At 41.8% G+C, this 17,598-nt stretch overlaps 1 protein-coding gene across 2 annotated transcripts in view; it reads right to left on the reverse strand.

Moving 5' to 3' along the window:
* Nucleotides 1-11,015: 11,015 nt before the first annotated feature.
* Nucleotides 11,016-17,598, reverse strand: part of ugp2b (UDP-glucose pyrophosphorylase 2b) — a 38,424-nt gene continuing 31,841 nt past the window's right edge. For both annotated transcript variants that reach the window (XM_048269722.1, XM_048269721.1), the window contains exons 6-10: nt 16,431-16,728; nt 14,799-14,996; nt 13,572-13,814; nt 12,391-12,495; nt 11,016-11,674 (exon numbers count right to left, since the gene is read on the reverse strand). In XM_048269722.1, coding sequence (XP_048125679.1) covers nt 11,567-11,674; nt 12,391-12,495; nt 13,572-13,814; nt 14,799-14,996; nt 16,431-16,728 — 952 coding nt within the window. In that variant the 3' untranslated portion in view covers nt 11,016-11,566. The remainder of the gene's footprint in view (nt 11,675-12,390; nt 12,496-13,571; nt 13,815-14,798; nt 14,997-16,430; nt 16,729-17,598) is intronic.

A 17,598-nucleotide genomic window follows, 5' to 3' on the forward strand; every position in this document is an offset into this window, starting at 1 on the left:
TTCTTGACAGTCTGGTTTAGAGTTTCGGAATAGGACGCGTAAAAGGTCATAGTAACGCCTCCAGATTTAGCAGAGTGTTTGGCTTATTAAGGTTTTGCACCTACGTCATAATGTCATGTGACCGTTTGTTTACAACTAGAGTGGTAGGCAAGAATGGTAGGCAAGGCACTGCAGAGAGTGGTAGGCAAGCCTACAACAGTCGGGTTGCATAGGCTACACATAGTTACAAATAGCTTCAAAATTGAAATTTTAATATCAAATATTGACCGGGATGCCGACCACTTGTGTAGGCCCTAACAGTTGGTTTTACAATAAGAAGCAAAAAGGCAACGAACAACCGTTTAGCCTACCTATCCTCGTGGTTGTGGAGGATGATCGTTAGCAGCTGTGAAGTCTTTTATTCTCAAGATAGCCTAATGGTGTAGCCTACTGTCTACGAAGACGTAGGCTAAAATACAACTATCTACAGTCATCCAAAAATGAATTGCCAGAGACAGGCTATGAAGGGAAAAAGTGCAGCATTTTAAACATGGCAAGATTATTTTTACCGGAACAGTTTGTTCTAATTTGTCTCGTGAAATACGTGCTTGTGGACATCAATCACCTATCTTCTGTCCTTCTATTTCAAGTTATCATGTGTGTCATTTGATTATATAATCACAACAAATGCTAATAAATGAAAACAGAATAGGCTTTTGTGCTATAGGCTAACGTTACAGGTCACTTAGGCTAACTCCCCGTATGTCAAAATAAACTGATTTGATCCTAATAGTTTAGCGATCACACACAACAACTTAACACAGCAACCTCAAACACTACTGTTGAACCTAGGCTACTGCTTCAGTCATGTAAGAAATAAGCAGTTTATGAATTATCTTTACCCGTTTAATCAAGTCCACATGACCAAAATAACAACATATTTAAAGGCTGAGCTAGCATAACAGCCTAATATAGGCGATGCTGCAATGGATAACTAATAAAAAGTTTCACACAATTATTGAACTTTATCACTCACATTCTGAGTTTTTCTGGGTGGTTATATATCCATGCAGATCGTCTTGGAATAAGCCATCGCTGTTATATGATATAATATGTTACAGGATTCATGACTAACGCCATTAATGTTATGATGCTGACTGACGCTGGCTATACCAGTAGCTTCTAGGCTACCGTTTTAAAGTCTACTGCCTACCAAAACCTGTCGCTGTTCAGTTGAAGTTAAATGATCAAATATTGTTTGATTTTGTGTCAGCTTTCAGAAGGAAGACATGTTCCTTTCTGGTCAAATTTCACAGCTTCTAAGAAAGGCTATCGTCTAAGAAAGGCTATCGCCTTCGTGTAAACCGAAGTTTTGAACAGAGAAAAAAAGTTAGGCTACCATTAGGCTACATGCAGGTTCTCCGATACAGATCAATGCACCAAATCAGGGCGATTTTAGCGAAACAACGTTCCTGTGACAGGCTATCAAATATTGAACAATGGGATAACGTTTCATCATCACCTTTATTGATGCCTGAAATGTTGACATTGCTGAAATACAGAAATGTAGCCTACTGAGAGGCAGCTGCAGACAACGATGTTCAATGGGTTCAACTTGTCCCTTGCCTACCAGCTGGATGTAAACAAAGCTATAGAACCTAGAATACGTCACATGAAAAACGTTAATAGACCCTTTCAAGACAGTTCCATTATCAGCATCATAGTTGGCCCCACAAGGCTTCCTTTTTAACATTCCATATGTTATCTTAATGCAGAGGAAGTAGATTGGGGCCCAAATAGAACGTTCAAGCATTGTTTTTGTTTTTATTGTTGAAAGGGTCTATAACCTGCCTCTCATAACCTCTAGCTGTTAAAATGTGCTGGGTCAGAGGAGCCACAGGAGCCCATTCCATGGTTAATTCTGGAACACCTCTCCGAGTTGCGTGCTAACAGAGGCATTTATGGTTTTTACTCTAATGGCAACGAGTATGAAAAGACTGCAAACTTGCAGCCCAGTCCAAGGACCTCAGCAATGTGAAATGTTCCGCGAGGTTTGCTTGGGTAGGCGTAAGTAGGCATGCCCATAATAGGTGTTTAAATGGAGGTAATTGGCTTTTCTGGTTATGTTAGTTTTGGTATGTGTAAACGAAATGGTTTCAAGTGGGCCTTATTTATAGAAATAAATTGTGGTGTGTTCATGCTGAGTAGTGCTCTTCTATATACAAGTTAGGCCAAAAATGTCATTTCAAATGCCTGCTCCCATGAGAGTATTCATTTCAGCTACTTCTATGAGGTTTCTGATCAAGTTACAAGTAGGCAAATACATTGGTCTTTTCACAACAAATATAAGTGGTATGGTGATGCCGCTACCAACTCAATACAGGAAATTACCCCTGTATTAAGTGTAAAAACTATCGAAAAAATAACAAGCTGTTACCCTGCTGTATTAAATGGAGAGAAATAGCCTACTGTAACATTGTGAGTGTAATTTGCATCATGTGATGGGCCGTGTGCTACAGGAGAATGATGATGCTGTAAAAAGTGTGTGGTATTCCTCAAGCATCCAGAGAACAGCAGCATGGTTAGAAAATACAGGTGCTGGTGCTATAGGCCTAGGCCTTCTGCCCTGGACTGGTTTGACACTGCATGTCCCGCTTCTTTTAATGCATCACACATCAGATAAGGCTTATACTTACCCAAAAAAATATAAATATAGATAAATATAATTTAAGTGGAGTTGGGGGGGGGGTGGAGGTTGGCGGCCGTGGGCCCTGTGCCCCCCAGTGCCTCTCCCTGGCAAGGGCTAACCTCAAAAATTACAATTACTATTACTATTATTTCTTCTTTTTTTTATTTCTCCCCCCCTTTAATTTAGATTCTTATATTTGTCATACACCTCATACCTCTCATACATTTCATATCGCATACACACACACACACATGTAGGAGCTACTAGAACAGATATGTCAGTGCCCTCCTCTCTTTCGTTCTGTTTCTGTTTGTTACTATGTGTATTGTGTTTTTGTGTCTGTTAATATTTGTCACACGTAATTAATGTCACATTGTTTGCATAAAATAAAAAGAAAAAAGAAAATGCAGGTGCTGCTAGTGGGAGTTCACCACAGATGTCTTGTGGCAGCATCAACCTCAAGGCTGCTGATAAGGAAGGAAGTCGAGAGAAGCATCCCCCGCTGACAACCCAGTGGAGCACTGCAGAGGCAGCACGGTGGTGGCCTTAAAGACCATTCCCACCGGAGCCCAGCGAGATGAGGTGCCTGTTATCATTCTGGCCTTTGGAAAGCTCATTACTGACTACTGTATCCACCTGAAAGGGCGCTTTGAGGCAAGGCTGAGGGCTGCCTCCCCCGTGCTTCTTGGAAGTGCATCAGTGATGAGCGAAGTGCTTGTCAGGACTGACATATTTACTTTTGCATGGTTAAAGTTGTTTTTCATTGCACTGAGCCTTGGCGTTATAAATTAAATATTTATTTTGATTAAGACAGCAACAGCAAGGTGCTAAACATGATGCCTGACACTTTGAAATGCTGGTTCGCCACACAGGCAGTGATGGAGACAGCATACAATTATCCCCATTCATTCACAGACAGACGTGCACTCAGTCTTTCTTTAATCAATAACCTTGTCAACTTCCTTTGGTAGTTTATCAACAAACATCTTATCTTTGGCCTTGCCCTGGTTTGCAGGAGGTTTACTGGTTTACAGTGGCCTGTAAACCTCTGATTTTCAAAGGGGCATCTCTGCCAACGCAAGCGGCTACGACGGCCATGGCCGTCGTGGCCTACCCATGGCCTACCCTGGAGATTACTTTGAAATGTAATCCATTACTGAGTACAGACTACACACCATTTTTTGTAATCAATAACGTAATCTATTGGATTACAAAAATAATGTAATGTAATCTGAAAACTTTTGGATTACTTCAAAGTAAAAAAACTAAAAATGAAATACATTGAATAAAAAAGACACTCAATCAAGATCATTTTGATGCTACACTGGTATTTACGGAGAATAAAATGTCTGACATTGCCAATGCACACCCAGAATTCCTTCTATTGCATTATGTAGGCCTAATGTTATTCTCACAGGTAGGAGCTTTTTGTCTGTTTCAGAAGAAGTGATAGAGGAAAAAGTGTATTGAAAAGGCCCTTGACTCTATGTGTTTGCGAGTGTGTGTTGGGGGTGCAAGGTGGCCTAGGCCTAACCTGACTCTCGCCAGATGAATTTCGTTCCGCCTAGCTCCACTCACATCCATCTGGGATCGCTTCCGTTGAGAGTGATTTCGGCACCAGATTTTATGGTAGAGCCAATCAGGACGCAGGGCGGGAGTTTCATAGATGTGACGTAGCGTAGAAGCGGCTGTAAGACTGTTCTCTGCGTCACGGGTTGGCTTTGATGTGAGTGGTTGAAGTAGCACGTCAATAGATGACGGACAAGTGGCTTATCCAATTATATGCAAGGATTTTTGATAAGGCCCAGCCTTCTGAAACACCACTCCAATTAATCGATCCCAGATGGATGAGTGGAGCTAGGCGGAACGAAATTCATCTGGCGAGAGTCAGGTTAGCCTAGGCCTACTTGATAGGTAAAATACTGACTATCACTATGTTTTTATGCAGCCAATAAACGGTTTCGAATCAGTGTATTGGGAATAAACTGAATATGCATGTGTCTTATAAACACCTTATTCTGATTCAAATAAACCGAAAAAGGCCATATTCGGGAAGAGCCGGGACGATTGAAACGCGGGAAAAATGAAACATTCCAGTTTTCTCCGAGTGCAATGATGATAGACAGACGTCCTTTGGTCAAAACATAGAGCATGTTAACATCCTTCTATCAGCCAAATATCTTCCTGCTATGTCCTTTTATCACTGTGTTACAGGCGATAAACGGGTTTTGATGATTGAAAGTAAACTTCATTAGTGGTTACATTTTTTCGATCATTAATGAGTGTTTTTTCATTTAAAGGTTCGACTTCATGCTTATTCAGTAGACCATTTAGTGTTCTCCACAATCCCAGACTTTCATACTGCGTGCTTGTTTACATGGAAAGCAAAACAGGCTATCGTGGCATATGTCTTTGTCGGGACGATTGTCCCGAGCAGGCTGTAACTCCATGTATTTTAAGTAAATGCACAAATATCTGTGTTTAAACAATAACTTATGGAGGTGAGACATGGAAAAACAGTTTTAGAAAGATTAAAATATATTTGGGCCCACCAGGTAGGGGGTCCCAGAGTTAAATTAACATTAGGGTACCAAAGAGATCTACTAAAAGAGGGGACTACTACAACAGAGGGGACTGGTGGCCAAAGACCAAAGGGGTTTCCTCAGCTCTGATGTATCATCCTTGGGGAGACCTGGGGGAGCTCCCCCCGGAAGAAACCTTTGTATATTCTAACATTTTAATGCATCAATCTGGTGCACTTTGAAAAGGTGATTATTTTTATCTATGGATGGAAATATTTGTGCTGTAGCCTAAACTATTTTGCACTTCAGAATTTTAACCATGCACACACAGGTGGAATAGTTATGATGATACTGCAAAAAGTTTACAACCACAAAGCATATGTGCTGATTTTCACATGCCACAAGCGGTCTGCTATCTGCCAATCTGATTTTGCTATCTGGATATAAGAACCATGATAGTGGGGTAGGCTACTCTGTGGCTAAGCAATTTACAAAAATGTATTTACTGACACAAATAGTTTACATTAAAATACATTATAATTCCGGCCCGAAGTTGGAGATCATGTAGAAATTTGTTGCAATTTCAAAACCGGATTACTCGGGAACCGCTTATTGTAGGCCTACAGAGGCATGCTTTCCTCGTATTCGGTAAGGTCTGCTGTTTATTGTGATATATAGTTTGCCATGTTTTAAGTGAAGAGTTTGTGAGATATTTAACCGAGAGTAATGGGTGCACAGAATGCAAACCGTTTTGGAATTTCTGGTGTGTGATATTCCATATGTAGCCTTATTCAAGTTTTAATAGCCTAAATGTTTGGGATAAAAAAGCTGATTTACAAAGTGATTCCATGCCCCCTTGTAAAAAGTATTTTGAGTATTTTCAAAATACAAAAATACAGTATTTTGTAAAAAGAGGGTATTTGATATTTTATTTTAAAATAGGCTACTTCCTGATGTAGCCCATCCCTGTATGTACTGAAACACATAAACAAAATGTAGTCAAGTAATCTTCGACAATGTAACTATAATCTGATTACACATTTTTTTTTATGTAATCTGGTCTGATAATAGTTACTATTTTTTTGTAATCTGATTACGTAATCCAGATTACTTGTAATCAGTTACTACCCAACCCTGATCCCTAACTATTACCCTTCTAGGATGTATTTAGTTGGAGGTGCATATTCTAAGTTTTGACACTACAAAATTAAAAAGTTGTTCTCACCTAAAGTAAAATGACCTGGAGACCTGTTACATACAGTACGTGTGAGTTTACTCTACTCAATAAGGCAGTCAGTTTAGTGTTGGAATTTTGTTTCAGCTCCCTCTAGTAGCCTGGATATTAACAGTTTCAACCTGCCCCTGTTCTAACCAGCCCCGGTCTCCCCTACCTTGGCAAGACCTGTCGCCCCTGGACACGTGATATGCCAATGTGTCCTTATTAAGGTACGTTGGCAGGCCACCAGGGGCTGTTTTGGGCTTTATACCTACTTGGCTCTCACACAAGTTAGTCATCACTATCATCAAAGGTTTCAGCAGTCCAGACATGAGTTATATTACACTATAAATGTTCATAAGTGCCCTGAAATACTAAAGACAGAGTAGCACACAAACAAATGTCTTGTTTGAACATGGAGTTCCTGAAGAAGACACATTTTGTACACAGTCTTCTCCATATCACACGTCTCACCCCATTAAAAGACATCAATAAAAGTAGGCTCCTTTTACGCAACCCTCCCCCACCAGCTCCTCTCAAAAGCTCCAACCCTGCGTGAATAGAAATATGGGACGTCGTTGGCAGCTAGGGCCCAGGGAGCATACGGGCTCTGAGAGAATGATTGCCCACCGTGCCTGCAGCGTAGACTGGGGTAGCAGCCGACCTCCAGTGCTGTTTGTTAGACCTTACCAATGCCACCCCTAGCCTGATCCAGTGTTTAAGCATCTCTCCAAACTGCAGGCTGCTGCCTGATGAAACCTTCCTCATGTGTAATGTGGAAGATATCCCATGTGACAAAACCTGTCATATCCCCTATTTTTTTTTCATAAAAAAATAAGTCAAGTCAGTTTTTGATTAAACTCATGAGGAAAGAGGGGCTTTGTTTGACGCTAACATCATCTGATGTGCCCTAGTTTGAGGGGATTTCAGTAATGAGATCATCTTTTTTAGAGGGAGAATCACGTCATTCGGTTTTAATCTTACCGATGTACCATAGATAGATGAAGGGAATTGCATCAATTAGTCTGATGCGGAGAACATCAAATGGGGGACTTCAAAGAAGTTATCAGCACTACGAGAATGTAACTGACAAGCAATAACGCACACTGTGGTAGGCTACATTCTGCTTAGCCACATAGTTAATCAGGCTTTCTTATCATTGTGTGTGCCTGTGTGAGAACGGCAGACGATATGAAATTGTACACAAATTGTACAAAAGCACCAAAGGAATATCTTAAACTTCTTTTCTGATGTAACCAGTCGCCCTTAACCCTCCTGTTATCCTTGGGGTCATTTTGACCTCAAGCCACGTTTAACATCATAAAATATATGGTTCACTTTTTTTTTTTGCTTCATGTTTCATGACTTTTCCTCAATTAAAGGGCACAACAGAGTTAGCATGAAATTTGTACAATAATATGTTTTCAATGTCATATACAGGCTTGGAATTTCACCATTTTGGGGGCAAGGCCACTTGGCCTTCAGTTGGGCATTTTTGGTGGGGGGCACAAAGGCCACATGTCAGGGCACCAAGGCCAAAGTTAGGCTACAGTAGGCTATAAAAATGATTGAAATTGTATTTAGCCTATTCAATAGACCTGCATCACTGTATGAAACATTACAAAAACATGACATATTACATAGAACTGTAAATCATCTGATCATCTAATATTTACAGATATCTAGGCTATATTTAACATTTATTTTATATTTAGCCTGTTATGAAATCATGTATTGAACAATTTAAGCACAGCTCAGCTTTAAGAAACTCAAATAGCCTAGATGCATGCTTAGCATTTTGTCATCATTAAGGCTACTTTAACAAACTCTAAGTCAGCTGTACATCCTCTGATTTTAATATTTACCGACATCTAGGCGATATTTGTAACATTTATTTTGTATTTGGCATGTTATGAAATCACGTAGGAAAAAAATTAAACACGTTGTGAAACTTAAAGCCCAAATTTGGAGACATGCATGTCGAAATTTGCTTTAAACCTTCGTGTTTGGTAAGGTCTGCTGTTTATTTTGATATATGGTTTGCCATGTTTTGAACGAAATGTTCGTTAAGTATTCCAAGATGAATGAGGGAGATGGGCGCAGATCCTAGAATTTATGATTCAATTTAATCATAGTATTTATTTGTCTCGCGAACCGTTCACCAAATGGCTAACATCGTTTAAAAGCTGAGAAAAAGCTCTTTCATGTGATGTGATACTTGTGATGCCTGTATGATGAGTAGGCTACTTCGCGAGTAGTTCAACTGAGAAGAATGGGAATCTGGACGCACTTACTTTCTTGCCGTGCGCTGTCACTTTTCCACTGCGTAAAATGCTACAATAATTTGCGCTGTGAAAGATTATTTTGTCAGGCCATAGGCTAATAAAATACGCTATTAGTCCGACGCAAACCAGAATATTGAGAGAAGGGGGCACCAAGGCCACAGTGGCCTGTAAACCTCTTATTTTCAAAGGGGCATCTCGGCCAATGCAAGGGGCTACGACGGCCATGGCCGTCGTGAAATTCCTACCCTGGTCCTATACCATTTTTTTTTGTACATTGATGTTCCTTGGGGTCAGTTTGACCCCAGCTGTATGAAACATAGGATACATGAATATGACACATTATGGAAATTATTATTTGAATAGTATGGGAACATATTGTTATTATCATTATTACATACACAAGTACTTATTACATTTAAGTCATTTTGGCAGGACTGTATAAGTCAAAAGGGGAAGCAACAGCAAGCATTTTGGCTGCCGACACTGGATGGGCAATATTGCCAGCCAGGGTTCCAAGGTTCATAAAGGGGTGTGGGGGGGTGGGATTGTTTTGTAGGGCTTTTGGTGGTGGCTATTACACTCTTGTTATAAGTACCTGTCACAAAAAAAACTGGGTAACAATATGAATTATAATCATTTTCTGAGGGTTTATTTAGCTGGGGTCAAATTGACCCCAAGGATAAAGAGTGTCGGTAAGATTTGAGGATAACACAAGGGTTAAACTATGATACCTGCGCTACAACCACCATAACAGTACAAGCTCGCTGTAGACAGGGCATGTGTTCGCCTAGTGCATGAATCCCTCGTGTTTATGATAATGGCCATATTTCACTGTGACCTTGTTGAGAGCGCGGCTCGTGGTCCTGGGGATAGCCCGCGCTGGTGATGTGCTGAGTCAGCACGCATGTTGACAGCACATTTCTTGAGCCACTAGGTTTTACAGCTGAACCGAAGGGTACAGCCATGGTTGTCGTACGTGCCCCCCCAGTTTTTACCTTGATGTTTGGGAGAATGTAATGCGTATTATTTTAAGACATTGAGAATTTTTTTATCCTGGATAGACTATTTTTGTGATTGTTTTGTTTCCTCAGAGAGGAACAAAAATGCTGTTTCAGTTGTGATTGTGCCATTTTCATTAACCTCAGATGTTTTTTTTTTGCATACCTAGCATTTCCACTTGACAGTTTCACAACTTCTGCCAAGAAAAATAAAACAAATATTGAAACCTCATGGTTTCCACTCATTAGGACAACTGAACTGCGGTAAGGGCCAAGTGGATGAGGTCCACAAAAATTCCCATTTTTGGCCGTTCCCAAAACTGTAGGCCTACCTAATTAAATATTCCGAATGGCAAAGGCACTCAATTACAGCAAAGACTTTTTATGGTGCTCCTTTCATTCTAGTAATTGATTGCTGTTCTCTAGACTTGTTTGGGCGTGTGTGTGTGTGTGTGTGTATTGTATGTGTGTGAAGTTAACACTCAGCCATTTATACTAGTTCTGCAGTCACACAGCAATCCTCTCCCTGCTTATGAGGCATGACCTATTGAAGCACTCTCTGGAGAAAAAAAACTAATTTGCAGTCAGCAAATCCCAAGACAGTGCCTTGATTTCATCTGGTTGAAAGGCTTTTAATATGACTCAGTCTCACCGTCTCTGCTGGTTCCCATTTGGATAGCTCCAAGTCCCTGTTTCTCCCTGCACTGCTCTCATCTCAGTCATCTGCAATCGTCTATTCCTGTCTAATGCTCATTCTCTGCCTCAGTCTGTCTTCTTTGGTTGGGGTTTCTGCCATGTCTGGTCTTTCTCTGCCCCCCCATCCTCATGTCTGTGTCTAGCTGTCTTAATTAAATCTGTTTGTGAACCATTACTCTCTCTCTCTCTTCTGACTGCAGAGGTGAGCGAGGTGATGCTATACACTGAGTCTCCAGAGTACATTTATTACCACCCTGTGGTGGTGCTTGTCTGTGCGTATGTGGCTCCGTGTGCATCAGTCTGGGTTACCTTGAAGCAGAAGACCCAGAGCAGCAGTCGTAAACAGCCCTGCATCCCCGGAGGCGACTCCACGCACCACTGAGCAAACAGTGGCTGTGTCTGCTGCTGGGGAGAGATGTGTAAACCATAACGCACTGAGATGCACTCGCACCGATCGCTTTTGCTGACTGCATTTATATCCCCTGTTGCTATTCCCTTCCTTCGTTTCCTCTCTTTCAGTTACTGTCTTTCTAATTTTGTCTCATCACCTGAATTTCCCTCTAGTCTTTTCTCCCCCTTCCCATTTGTCTCTGAAGTGAAGCAGTGAAAAAGTGTCACACGGCGGCCATATTGAAATCCATATTGCACTTTTTAATTTTGTTCCAAGGACAGTACCGGCGTCCCATTGAGGCTCGGACACACTGGGGTATAATTGTCGCCGTTGCCAAAGAAACACTTATTGCTTGCAGACTCCCAGTCCGCAGACAACGTTCACATTTTCACAAGTCATGTTCGCATTTGTATTGTAAAAACTGTAACAAAAAAAAAACATCTTGTGATAGTACTACACCAGGGGTGTTTTCTGTTTCTCCTTGTGAAAAAGAAGAGAGGAGAAGTGGTGTTAATAATATAATCTGTGGGGGGGAATATTACACAAACCTGAAGGTCTGACATTTCGACTCAAAGTGACGGTGGGGATTTTTTTTTCTTTCTTTTTTTTAAAATACAAAGTTCTTAACACCAAAACTAATAGGCTACATATAATCTCTTTCTTTTTTTACAGTGGGTAATGCATGTTGTGTTTGTGGCACCAGTCTCTCCTGCCGTAACAGACCGTTCAGAGCAGAGAGACTGAGGCTGTGGAGGCTTCTGTGTGGGTTCCGGAAAGTTCCTAAAAGGCCTTAGTGGTCCAGAATGCGCAGATTTCCTGACACTATCTTGTTCTCCAGCATCGATCCGGCCGGAATGTCGATCCTGTCTCCATGATTGGCAATGATGATGACAGTTCCCTATAGAATCGGAGGGGCAGGAATAGCAGATATTAGGAACTGACAATTAATGCAACTGCCTGCAGCATGAAGAGCATACAATTAAGCAATAAACCCAGAGAGGCCGTAGGCTACACTGATTTTAGAACAGCTAAGGGGCATTGTTAGGCACAACGCACTAGCGGACAGATAAATACCATACTTGACAGTGACATACTGTACATTCTGCGATCACAAAAGGCAAAACGAAAAAAAAAAATGTCAGAACTAATTACATGTATCCCTAGAATGTGCCTCTAGATCTGATTAGATGTTTAGCTTTAGTCACTTACTCCATTTAGTACTTTAAAGTAGGTTACACTGATTTTACAACAGCTAAGGGGCGTTGTTAGGCACGACACGCTAGCGGTCAAGGTGTATGTTTATGCTACATTTTACAACGGCATCGAACGTGATTCAGCCAATCAAAATCAAGGACCGGAACTATCAGTTTTAGAAAATTATATTTCCACCCAAGTACGACATTCAAACCCGTACATCATCATCTACCGGTAGACTAAGATGATTATCCGGGAATTTCTTTTTAGTTTTGACAGAAAATTCGACTGAGGTTAAGCTGTTTATCCAAAATAATTTACTAAACATATCCAAAACATCATTTACCCTCCCAGCACTGTTAGTGTCCTAAGATCGTATGGAGAGTATGAATGGAACTCATGAAATAGACGAGTCTTTACCTTTAGTGAGACGCGCTTGCCGCACGTGACGTCTCCAGACACTGTAAGGTGGTCCAGTTCCAACATGTCAGGGATGCTCTCAAATCTAGTCAAGAACTCCTGCACCTGCAGCCCACACACAAAACAACGACAGTCAGCACCTCTATAACACTTATTCACACACAGACACACACACACACACACACACACACACACTGCAGTACACACTGTCATACTCCACCACCACACAATCAAACACTCTGTGGTGCAAGAGATGTGCTCCAATGTCTCAAGGGCAGCTCTGGGTGATAGCATCTATTATGTGCATCCAATTAACACAGCTCAGTGCATTTTTATAGATGCCATAACTTTATCTGATAACCTTAACAGGGTGACCAGCCAGATCTGTGTTAAAGGTGTATGGGAGGCTACAGTCTATGATGGGAGGGGGAAAGAACTGAACAGTGTCAGTGTAATCTCGATGAACGTGGAAGAGATACGGTACATCTCCTTCAAATACTTGGCTTTAAGTGAGTGAAGTCATAAGCACTAAATGTACTGTGTATGTACATTTGGGAGGGAGGAAATGGGTGAAAGAGAGAGACAGGGAGAGAGAAAGAAAGGTGAAGGTGAAGAGAGCGAGAGAGGAATGGTTGAAATGGCTCTTAAAAAGGTGTGGGTTTTTGAACATTCCAACATAAGACTTCGTTCCGCAACAATTCAAGGTTCTAAAATTCTATGTTGAATTCAATGAACCCATTACTCCAATTGTGCAGGGACATACAGTAGGGATGAGGAGGCTCTCCTATCTTGAAGACCTCTCATTTTATGGGAATGAGAGACATTAGTGTTTTAGTTACTATTTATTAGTTTAAAGGTAAAGAAAATCCTCTCCACATGCTGTGGGTTTTATTCAGCGATGGGTTCTAAGATCTAGAATATCCCACATTTGAAAAGTTGAGAATGTGATATGACAAACACTTGTACAACCTGTTTGTTGATAATAATGAAAATCTTGGACAATCAACTCTAATTCACACAATCAGACAAGCTGAGACGACACACTCTAGCACACACACACACACAAACACACACAAGCACACATACAAACACACACACACACACACATATATCGCAGGCGGAGGTATACTGAGTTGGCTGGCCAGCTGTGCATTGCCATGGGAACCGTCTGGCTCGGTTACCTTGGTGAAGGAGCTGCCCAGCTTGACGTGTGGCGTGGTGGGGAACTCGCGCTTCTGGCTCATGGTGAGCGAGCCGGCATCCAGGCTATACAGGTTGGACATGACCAGCAGCAAGTCGGAGGTGGTCTTGACTGGCAGGAAGCGACTGCGAGGCACGTTAATGCCCAGCGCGTTGTCGAAGCTCTTGATGGCGGCGCCCACCGCCGTCTCCAGCTGGATCACGTTCAGGCCACCGTCCAGTGTCTGTGTGTGTGTGTGTGTGTGTGGGGGGGAGAAGTAGTGTGAGACACACATGGATCTCCTTATGTTTTAACAGGTCTCACTTCTGGGGCTCACACAATTCCTAAATCTAACACTCTACAGTAGGCTGTGGGATAACCGCTCTAACAAGATTTTTTCAGATTCAGGACATTCGGGTTCTGCTACAGTACAACAAAGACTGCAAGGCCAATTAAGCTATTTAGATGCACAAACCGGCTGTGGCCTTCTCACAGAACAGTGGAAACTACCGGTAGATATACCAGAGTGTTCAGTTTGAGGGAATACCCCAAATTCCAGGTAATTACAACTAGCTTCACAGGTAAGCACATCAAACAAATCTACAGACACTAAGAGAGGTTTATCCCTAAGGACCTACTGGACAAGAGGCCTAGGTCACAAGACAAACAGTGCCTAACCTATCAAAAGGGACACAAGGAGGACTGGTCTGTTATACTTGACCGGAAGGGTCTTCAGGACAGTTTTCTAATCCATCAATCAATCAAAGTTACCTTCAGGTAAAAAGTCCTTCTGAGGAGAACTGGGAATGTATGGTATAAAACATAAATGAGAAGAAACATACATGTATGAGGGAGAGGTCATTTGTGTGTGTGTGTGTGTGTGTGTGTGTGTGTGTGTGTGTGTGTGTGTGTGTGTGTGTGTGTGTGTGTGTGTGTGTGTGTATGTGTTGTGGGATACATCCTTCTCTCAACACTAAATTAAGTGTCCAAAGGCAGTCCTGTTTCATGGTGTGTCCATGGGATATGGTAGCTTTTTGGCCGTCAAGAAAGCACTTGAATAATACTCTTACTGCAGTGACAAACCTCTGCTCCCCACCAGAGTAATCAACACAGACATCACAAAACAGTACAACTACATGAAGTAGACTATGCAGTTACAGATTTACTGTAGTACTGTAGGGCTCTTGGCATGGTGTGCTCAAATGTGTGCTCTGCTCTCCTCTCTCACCTTAGGGTTGACAATGATCTCCATGTCGATGGCGTTCTGCTCCTGTAGCCTCTTGATGGCGGGCAGGGAGATCCACAGGTTGTTGGTGTTGAAGATCTTGAACTTGCTGACGGACTTGAACTCGTCCACGTGGGCCTTGGGCACCTGGGCGATCTCCAGCAGCCTCAGTTTGCCATCGTACTGGATCAGCGTGCCACCCTGGGGGCAGAGAGAGAAAGAGAGAGATTGACTGGATGAATTTTTCACACACAATAAAAATGTGTATTGTGATTTGATAATGTACCCCTAAGTAATTTGCTGCACAACATTATAGTTTTTTATACAAGAGATGTGTATAAAAAGAGGCTAATGGTTGGGGACTTCCCACAGTAGTGAACCTCGCATTGCCATATGAAAGTACTCACACCCAACAACCTAGCCTATGTATTCTTGCACTAAAACCATCATAGACACTTAACAATACAGGGTTCTCAAGTTTTGAGCTCAGCTTGGAGTGAGATTTTCTTTGGGGGACGTTGCAAACGTGTGTATAATGGCAGAGCCGGCGAAGAAGCAGCGAAAACCCTTGACAGAAGACGCAAAGAAAAGGAAAAGAGCTTCAGACCAAACGAGGGGGAGTTTCGTAGAGAAAAAGCATCAGGCTTGCCTGGTGTCCCTTTAATAAAGTAAGTGCACTATTTACTAAGATAAGTGCACCATGTACTAAAATAAGTGCGTAAAACTTGCACATATAGCAAAAGGTGTGTACACATGTACGGATTATCAGACAGTGGGCCCCTAGGCACAGATGTAAAAACAGCCCCCCTGGCCACTTCAAAAGGTTGGTAACTCAGCTTAGTTAGGGTGGTCTGGGGGCATGATCCCCCAGAAGACATTTTTAAAAAATAACCCCTTAAATATAGACTTCTGGTGAGTTTTTTGGAAAGAAGCATTAACCCTTTGAGACCTTGAATTTGTCATTGTATCTACAATATACATCCATCCATCCATTTTGTTTATTTTTCAGGACAGTCTGGGATTTTTACCCATCTTGCATAGCTATGTCTCTTATGTCAGCCTTTATATCAAAAGGAAACCATTTGTGTTTTTATGTCACCAGGAAACATGTCAGTAGAAATAACTTTTCATATTTAGGTGGGATAGATTGGAATCTTGAAATATAATAATCTTGATGGTGGGATATTCTATGGCTCACCAATTTACGAGATATATGTACTGAGTGAGGCTCACTCAATCACTCAAACAAGGAAAGTAAGGCACTACCACGGCCCACAATTCTCACCAGCGTATCCTCCTTTTCTCAACAGTAAACAAATTCACCCATTGCCCTTGCTTGGCTCGAGAGGCCGCAGCTGCTTGCCTAGCTTCCCATCTTCCTTACCCCAAGCTTTCCAACCCCAAGTGTTAAAAATGATGATCTGAAGTCCTTTTACAGTATTTTAGTAATAACACACAGATAATACATTATGTGTATATCATGCATAGCAAGCGGATGCAGAATATGCTGAGGTAGCCCGGGTGCCACATTCAAAGGCAATTTTCTGACCACTCATCCACCATACAAACACCCTGCATTGACAGGTGTGCCTGTTTAAAGCGATTCATGTCCTTTACGCCGACTGCTTTGTGTACCTTGACGTCAGCCCGAGTCTTGTCAGTGACCTCCATGACGAATTCGCAGCGTTTGCCGTTGGGCGGGTTCATCAGGTGGTTCAGGATAGACAGGTCCACGGTGGCGCCCAGATTGTCGATGTTGGATACGAAGATGTACTCCTTGCCCTCTGCAATGAGCTGGTCCAGCAGGCCCGAGTTGTAGAAGCTGGCGTAGATGTCTCCATGGCCTGGTGGGTACCAGACATCTGCGTTCTCGCCCGTCATGCCCAGATCCTTCGCCACGGGCAGAAGGGACTCTTTGTTGATCCGTGGATACCTGAGAGAGGGAGGCAAAGAGATAGAGAGTTACAGTCACAGATATGCAACAACCCAAGTTCATTTGAGAAGAAGCATAGAAAAAGTACATGTATTAATCAATATAAATCTAATGATCTAGGCAACACTTAATAAGTCATTAACTTGATGTACAACATAAAAGGATATGCTTAGACTATCAAAAGACTGCAAATTAATATAATCCTGAGCCAATCAGCTCATTCAAAGATTCATCTATAGTGTAACTTTAATTATAAATACCGTCTGGGAATGATTGAAATAAAGACATATGATTGCTCAGATAGAACCCAGAGTCATAAACAGCCCCGCCATGGAACTAAGTGTAATAGTCATTAACAAGGATGGATGCCATACTGCTGAGTCTTATTTGCAGTAAATGTACAATCCATCATGATACTGCATGGATTATTTAGAGTTCAATTTCCAAGGAACCATAAAAGCAAGCACATTAATGTTTACTATTGCTGCTAGAAAGTCAAAGTGGAAGAAAGATCATTTAGGTGTTTGCAGAACAAATATGAGCTGGGAAAAGGGGATTTGGCTAAATCAATAAATATGTAATGCTTTTGCTCAAACGTGAGGGTGACCTAGTTGTAGCCACCTTGTTAGTGTGAGAGTGTGTGAGAGAGAGAGAGAGAGAGAGAGAGAGAGAGAGAGAGAGAGAGAGAGAGAGGACACATTATAACTGCTTAAATATGTAGTGACAGAAAGGGAGAGAGAAACAGGGAGAGTTATATATATACGTAAAACACAGGCATGAATGTTTGATGGTGTTCCACAGACCACAAACTTGTCCGCACAAGAACTAACTGTAACAGCACTGTAAAGAGGTTATGGTGGCATCAGCAGC

Source organism: Alosa alosa, chromosome 18 (genome assembly GCF_017589495.1).
Source record: "Alosa alosa isolate M-15738 ecotype Scorff River chromosome 18, AALO_Geno_1.1, whole genome shotgun sequence".
NCBI lineage: Eukaryota > Metazoa > Chordata > Actinopteri > Clupeiformes > Clupeidae > Alosa > Alosa alosa.